Source organism: Triticum urartu, chromosome 4, assembly GCF_003073215.2.
Source record: "Triticum urartu cultivar G1812 chromosome 4, Tu2.1, whole genome shotgun sequence".
NCBI lineage: Eukaryota > Viridiplantae > Streptophyta > Magnoliopsida > Poales > Poaceae > Triticum > Triticum urartu.
Window position 1 is genome coordinate 600408323 of NC_053025.1, and position 8274 is coordinate 600416596.

Consider the following 8274-nt stretch of genomic DNA (forward strand, 5'->3'; position numbering starts at 1 on the left):
AAGGACTATCAACTATGACATGCCCACAAACGTATTATTCTTGAGGTTAACGTAGCCACGTAGGCAGGATTCGTTTTCTACTCACAGGTACCTACCTGTGGTATAGGTCTATGTTCATTTACAAAAGTTGATGAAACGTGAGAACCAGCCTATGGTTGAATGGTTAACTGAATGGTTGTATCTTAGCCGTTGCATGAATGTGTGTGTATGGCTGACGAGTTGACACCTTCATCTTGTTCGTGTTGCCCCCACGACAGCTGGACAATCCTCCACCTCCTTCACCCCTCCCCCTCTCCACCTCACTGTCGCCAGAAGGTGTTGTCGGGCGAAGCTCGGCCTATGTCAACGGCGACGGTGGCGTAGGATGCAGTCGACTGTTAGGGTTGCGATGCTAGGTGCGGGACGCGACGGCTGTGTGGTGGAGGGTGCGTACGAGACGGCTGTGACGCGTCGGTGACTCTCTCAGGCGATACGGGCAGACTCCCCGTTCCATATGGTGGGACTTGCCTGGGTAGGATGAGACATGGGGTGGCAGTGTGTGAGGCTCTGGCGGTGATGATGGGCAGGATCGAGGGTTTGGGCGGCAGCGGTTCTTGGAGATTTCTCCATGGCCGGATCTGGCCCATGTAGGTTTGCTGCCTCAGCGGCATGCCTTGAGCGGGTGCTGCCCCCGCGATGCATGGCGAGTAGTCTTCCTATGACGTGTTGCTGGCTAGAGCCGGTGATCCCCGTTCACAGCCGTGGTGGGGGACGGAACCAGCTAGGACTGGCACCTGTGGCCTATGATTGTCCTCTGTGCGTGGTCGACATCATTGTTGCCGGCCCTCTCCATGGTGGTGCTATGACACAACGGTTTTGCCCTTGTGTTTTCTTTCTCAAGGCGCCCGCTTTCCTACGACCTGGTTTCCTGGTGGCGGTGTCTCTCTTGAAAGCTAGGGTGGTGCCCCTGGATGGTGAGGCTGCATGCTTGGCTCTCTGGCGAGCAGCATTGCAGTAGTGGTGGTGTCTGCTCTTGACCGTGTGGATAACAAGGGAGGGGTGGCGGGTGATCTTGGTGTGGTGACAATCCTTGTTTTGGATATGGAGGCCTTCCACTGGTGAGAGCGGGCCCTCTCTCATGGGTTGGGTGAGCAACCTTTGCTCTGTCGAGTGGCACTTGTGAGGGTCCGAGCGAAAGCTTCGCGCTCCAGCGCCATGGACAACGACGCACACGCGTGTCGCTCCCCTCTTGAGGGTATTGTTGTGATCCCCTCACGGCGACTGGGCACCTAGGTGAAAACCCTAGTCCATTTGCTCGGGCTTGACGACGATGGAGCCTGGTGTCATCACCCTCTCGAGGGCGTTGTTTGTGGATCCTCGGTCCCTTTTGTTGCCGCTGGCCAGCAGCTTCTGATTTTGCCTTGTCCCTCGCATGTAGTGTCCTGACTCTGGAGTGAGGTGGTCCCGGCGATCTCTTATATATATTATACACGTGTGCCCATGGTCTTCGTTCTCAGCCCTTGCCATCTCCTGGCATGAGTGGAGCTTCACAGCCCAGAGTGAGAGGGCAGTCACAATGGGGAGTCGACGCGCTCCAGAGATGGCTCGGTGTGTTCGGTACTACGGTGTTCAGTGGTAGGTGGTGTAGTTTTGGTCATATCCAGTAGTCTAGGTTGTCTCTTGTTAGGTGAGGTGTCTCCTATTTTCGCGCTCGGTGTAGCGTTTTTAGCACTTGTGGCTCTCACTCGGATGTCGTTTATTTTTCTTTTGTCCTACTTGTATGAGGATTTCCTCACCATTTTGTATCGGTTTGACTGTTTGGGCTTTTGAGAATGTGTGTGGTGTGTGTGTGTGTGTTCGTGTATTCATCTAAATTGTAACCGGTGTTTATATCTTCCTTTTACAAACTATGTTTAAAGTTTCGAAATATCCAATAAAACCTCACACATACAAAATTTATAGTACATTATATTCGCAAAAAAATATATGTGGAAATTTGGGCCTATTTGATTTGCAGGATTCTCCAAACACAGGAATAGAGAAAACGGATGAGTGTCATCTCCTCTTCAATCCTGTAGTATCAGAAAACAGAGTGAATTTGCATCAAAGGATGTGTTTATGTGGGGATCATCAAAGAGTAGTGTCTGACAACACAGGAAAAATGAAGGAATTCTACCAAGAGCTTTGCGTTAGTGATTTCTCTCTCTCCGAAATAGAGCACAGATGAATGCTAAATGAAAATCCCTATTTGTCCTAATCACGTGAATCAAATGACCAATACTAGAAAATTTCACAAGAATTTGAATCCTCCAAAAAAGATCTGATTGAATATCTCTGAATGAAAGGAGTATTGTGGTGTACAGTGGAAACACTAAAATGAGGGGCTAAAGAACAACTCTCACTTTTCAGACACTACTAATCATGTACGTGCACACACGTCTAGTTTGACAGTAATTTTATTATATTTTCAGTGCTAAACTGCAATTAATGTTGATTCTAAGATTAATTATGTTTAATGCAACTAATGTTGTTTTTAAATTATGATTAATGCAATTAACATGTTTGTAATGTATTGATGATGTGATGGCCACGTCGTTGGAGCAGCGTGAGATGTTGGATATAGGTGATTGGATGGCTCAGATCGTTTGGATTCACCAAACTCGTGCTTTTATAAGTAGTAGCAGATTCTAAAACACATTTCTAAAGAAAGAAAGAAAAAACAGAAGTTTACAACAAACGTTAGATGAGTGGTCATTGGTCTGGTTGCATTATATTGCTAGCATGAAGAAGTTTACTACTAACAAAATAAAAATAAAAATAAAGAAGAAGCATCATGATAACAGCAGCGCAGGGTTCACAGCATCGAGACCTTGCAGGCTGCAACAACCACCGTCGACCGCCACAGGGACATTCGAAGCACATGCACATGAACGAGTATCATCGGCTTCGTCCAAAAGCATCACTGCGGCCGCTGATGCAGCATCCTGAACACTGACCTAGCTCGCCGGCTAACTTTTGCCAGCACCTCGATCTCTCTTGCTACCATTTTTTTTTCAATAGACAACAAGCACGCGATGAACTATCTATTCTGGTCAACATGCTTGATCACCGAACTGTTATATTTTAGCCACTTGTGTCGAGCAGGTGCAATGCAACACGACTTGTTCTATAATCTAGGGCTGTCCATTTCATTTATATGGTGATTGGACTGTTTTTCGTAGGCATCAGTCACGCATTTCATTTATAGGGAGTATTTTATCGTTCGGATCAACATTCAATTGATCATATGAAGATCAATCTCTTCCATACAAATGTTGACTTGGGACTGAAGAAGAAAACTATACATCCTACCTATGATCCTACGGTAGCGAAACCACCAATATACGATCTAGCATATCAGCAAGATGGTATGTAGCTTCCCGAAAATCCCAAAATATTCCTCGGGATCAGTAACATACTTACTGTTCATAAGCCTCATACTGGAACTCCATATATCAAGCCACCTGTCTTCTTGGCCCATGCCATCGCATCCAAACGACTAGCTTCCACTTATTCTCGGATTCTTTCAAACAACATTACAAGATTCATGCTAAAAAAAACATTACAAGATTCATCATTACCGGATTGATTCAGTCTTAACAAAGATGCCTTGTGACTAAGTCTTGCTTGTCTGAATTGTCTGCACTCAGCCGCCTGCAACAGCACCCTCGTTGGCTTGGTTAATTTAGTTGTCAATTCAATGACATGCACTTCCCCGCACCGCACTGAACAAAACGCATGAGGATGACAGCTGAACAAGCAGCTTTTTTTTTTCTTTGAAGAAAGAACAAATATGGAGTACTCCCTCTGTAAAGAAATATAAGAGTGTTTAGATACGGAGGGAGTAGTATTTTGAAGTGGCACATAAATATTGAAATCATATTTTGACTTGTATGTATCCCAAGATTTTCTTTTCAAAACTTTTGAATGGTTTATTTGTTGAGAATTGATAATAAGTACACGATTATAATTTGTTGAATGTATAAAAAAGCAAGTCAAACAAGGACACATTCGTACCTGCCATCACATTTATATAAATAACAAAAGTGATAATTTTATTCTGGAAACGAAGGCAGACATTAAGACCAAAGGGAACACAACTTCCAGAACAAATTCAATGGTATTTGAATTGTGATGATGGGAAGTGGCAAATTGACGGACACCTTAACTGAAGAGCTGTTATCAGGATAGCTCTCATTCCCATCCCAGGTGCTCAGAAGCCTGGAACAGCTTCTTCGACTCTTGTTGCGTTGTTCAGCCGTAGAGCTGCTTGCTCCGGCGAAAGCTGAAGACTTTGGAACCGAGCATCTATACAGGCTCAGAAATTCTCTATCTGCATCTCCAATGAGCCAAATCCACCTTAATCAAGAATGTTTATCAAACCCTGCAATGCACCATGATAGACTCAACAAGAGACTCAACGTATGAGATAGGGCCTCTGTCAATCTTGCTAACCTGTGTTATTATTCAGTAGCCAATATTTCAAACAAGGAAGAGAGGCACGGTACGTATAGTGGAGGACTCTTCGCATATATTAACAGCATAGGAGAACAGTGTTTATAAAAGGAGTTCATTTTTTCTTTTAAAAAAGAGAGCTCAATTAGATTGTACAGAATTATTGACGTCGATGACAATCTGAGTCTGAAGTCTTGATGTTGAGAACCGGTTAGTTGCTTGCTTTTGTTTTGCATCGACAGCTAAAGCTCCTATTAAAAGCCCATTTTTTAAGCAAACGTCAACCGTGATGGCCTTATCCTTGAACAATTCTGTCATAGCTGACCATTTTGCAAACGTGCATCATCACGGTGAGGTAAGCATCATAATAGCGCACAGAGCGACATAGTGAGGCGGAATAGTGACCTCTTCAGGAATAATTGCAGAAACATATTCTAGAAAACTGCAACCTGATCTCAGTCATGCACAATGATTTTGTAGACGGCCTTTGGACCAAACATTGTGTTTACTGAAGACCTGCAAGATTCCAGCAAAGTTCAACATGTTAACACCAAAAAATTCTAGTTACATGAAAGGAAATAAAAATCCAAGTAAAAATAACAGGATAGCAGATATAAACAAAATATACACTCAAAGTTGTAAGATGCTGCTGATAAAAGTACATTTTAAATTTTTGAAAAGATTGCTCTTGAGTACTTACACACATCTGTAAAACGAGTTCTAGAAGAAATTAGATCTCAAGATCTGCAGGTACCAAATTTACTCCCAAAAGACCAGTACGAAAGCAAACCCGAAGGCAGATGCATGTTAGAAAAAAAAATAGCCATTATCATATTATGTGGATTAGCATTAGCTTGCCCTGATTATAAAATTATATGTAACACTGCAGGAGATTCAGAAAATTCAGGAAAATTTATAGCATTGTGATTCACTCAAGTATTGTTGCTAATCCCAAAGTTACAAGCTAAGAAACAATTGCTGCATCTGTACCAGGATATTCGACTGCCTTATTCAAAACGGTAACTTTCACTCACCTAGACCAACTGTATGCAGCATTGCCCTGAGACCAGGTCCTCCTTCCCAGTAGACACAGTAAGCCTTCTTCAGGTGTCTTATATTTATAGTGGATTTTGAAGATGTGACAATCATCAAAATGGATAGCCAGTGCTTTAGCAAATCCTGCGCCGTCTTTTTAACATATCCTAAAATTAAACTCTGCATTTCTTTTATCATGTGTCTTCTAAAATGCGATGAATTTTCTTGCATATTTCGCTTTGCAATTACAAGTTCCAACAAGCAGTAGATAATGGTGTTTAGTTTCACCGTTTATTTGCAGTACAGGGATCAGGATGTACTCGGTCGGCTCAGAACAAAAGAGATTAATATGATGAGACCATTAACAAATAAAAAAGTGCAAACTAATCATCTGCAAATGAGAAAATGAATTCAAAGACAAGCAAGTCAGCTCTTTTATGTGCAGGTCCAGCAACAGGACTCTAGAAGAAAACTCATCCCCACTGTCTTGGGTTACAGAGTCTAGAGAAACCTTGAACTATAAGCAAAGTTATAGAATATAATAATAAAGACAGGACTGTAGCAACAAGATGAGACAGAAAAAAGCTGGAAAGATTTTGTCATGGCACTGTAAATTCCTGATTGTGCAGTAAATTCCTGGTTATTTGATCTGCAACTGCAAGTGTACAAAAAAAAAACTAGTAGCAGAAAACTGACTTTGTTCTAACATGAAAGCATGAAGAATTAAAGAGTTCTGGTGTGGCTGTGAAAATAGTGGAAAAGCCACTATTTACAGAAGCAGAAATGATAGGAAATTAATTCGGTCAAAGGGCAGAACTTGTTCATGAAATTCCAGCAATCCAAGCAGCAACAAGCGATCTGAAAATCAAAAGAATTAGTCAAATGAGTACATAAGAATATAGTACACTGCATGTGAGCATGCCTTTTCTTCTCTGTAAAGAATAATGTAATGCAGTACATTATTCTACTAGGAAGATCAATTTCCTTCAGATACATTATCCTGAAAAAGAAGAGTTAACAGAATTTTCAAGCTGGTGTTCGCCTCCCCTGTAGTTCAGTATAGTGCTTCATTCCAGTTAGGGAACCAACCAAAGTTTGAACTTTGAACAGGGTTTTACAACCCTGATGGAAATCATCAACAAAGCTCAAATTTTTCTCCATGTTTCGTGTTCTTATTGATTGAAGGTCAAGAATAATTAGGGACAACCAACAGTAGTCATGGTACCAAAAAAACACTCCGTAGGGGCAACAGTGGTATCATTACTGACTAATACATAATCGGAGAATAAATATTTCACTAGAATAGAACCTAAGGTTTCTTCTTTGGATTGACTTTTGGCTGCAGTGCGTGCAGTGGAGTGCTTTCGTGGCTTTGCTCTGCTTCGTTAGTCTTCTGGGCTGGAGTCGGAGACTGGCTCGTCGTCGTCATCGGCGTCGTCCTCCTCCGGGTGGTGGTCACGGCGCTGCTGCTCGTGCGACTCGGCGCCGGTGAGATGGTGGCTGAACTGCTGGTGGTCCGAGTTGGTGTTCTGGACCACGGTAGAGGCAGACTGCCGCTGTTGATGGTAGTCGGCGGCAACGTTGGGGAAGACAGCTCCAGCCGGCATGGTCTGCGCGCCGGCGAGGTTGATGAGCTGTGGCGCGGACTGGAAAGCCCAGTACTGGGTGGGCTGGTTGGGGGCGCCGGCCGGCTGCGGGACCATCCACACGGCGGTGGCCTGCGGGATCATGTGGTTGCCTCCGGCGGCCGCAGCGGCGGACGGCACGGCGAAGACGGGGACGAGGCCCTGCTGGCCGCCGATGGGAGCGAGGCCGCTGGCGACGGAAATGGCCGCGCCCCCGGCGCCGCCCTGCAGGAGGGGGTCGGCGAGGACGGAGTAGTAGGCGGCGGTGGGCGGCACGGTGGCGAGCGGGCCGGCGGCGCGCGTGGGCTGCAGCTTGCGGCGGCGCTTGGCGGAGGCCTCGTCGTCGACGACGGCGGAGGAGGCGGAGGAGGAGGACTGGGTGGGGATCCGGAGCACGCCGTCGACGGTGGTGGCGATGGCGGGCACGGTGCCGGTCCCCGTGGCGGCGACTATGGCCGGCTCGGACTGCTGCAGCAGCCAGCGCACGGTCTCGCCGTCCGACTTGTGCCCTAGCTCGCGGGTGAGCTGGAAGATCCTGGCGGCGCAGGCGGCCGGCATGCGGATCCGGCGGCCGCGGCCCTCGACCTTGGTGTGCCGGTCCCGGTTCCTGGGCGGCGGCTTGCGCACCACCATCCCGCCCCCGCCGGCCCCGAAGAGCTCCACCGGCTCCGGCTTGGGCACCACCATGTACCCCCCGCGCACCGGCACCGGCACCATCGCCCCCGGCTCAGCCACCCCGCCGGCGTGCGCGTGCGCGTCCCGCTCGCCCGGCGGCCTGTCCTGCCCCTCCGACTCCATCACGGCCGGGCAAATTCCCCGCCGCGGCGCGGCTGGTGGTGTTTTCGCGTGTCGCGGGAGATGGTGGGGTGGGGTGGGGTGGGGGTAGGGGGTGGGTGGGGTGTTGTTACTTGGTGGTGGTCCTACCGCTGCCCGTGTGGTGTCACTCGGCGTGGGGCCACCGCCCATCCCGGGTCCCGGCGCTGGTGTGGGGACCGGGTCCACCTTCCCCCCGCCGCGCTGTAGTGGGCCCGGGCCCCGCGGGCAGGCGCGCATTTGATCCTGATCCTGCCGGATCCGGGGGCCCGGGAGCCGCTGTCGTTTCCCCCTGCCTCCTGCTGCCCGCTGGGCCAGCCAGTCGGAT

The 8274-nt window shown here is 47.5% G+C and overlaps 1 protein-coding gene across 1 annotated transcript; it reads right to left on the reverse strand.

Annotated features, from left to right (window-relative positions):
• Positions 1-6648: 6648 nt before the first annotated feature.
• On the reverse strand, positions 6649-8018 carry LOC125553053 (transcription factor PCF2-like). Its single transcript, XM_048716804.1, has one exon. It carries the CDS (start codon positions 7929-7931, stop codon positions 6894-6896), a length of 1038 nt encoding a protein of 345 aa, XP_048572761.1. The 5' UTR covers positions 7932-8018; the 3' UTR covers positions 6649-6893.
• Between the last annotated feature and the right edge of the window lie 256 nt (positions 8019-8274).

What these genes read in the sequence shown, in the direction of transcription:
- LOC125553053 (XM_048716804.1), bottom strand. Translation starts at nt 7,931, where the DNA reads ATGGAGTCGGAGGGGCAGGACAGGCCGCCGGGCGAGCGGGACGCGCAC.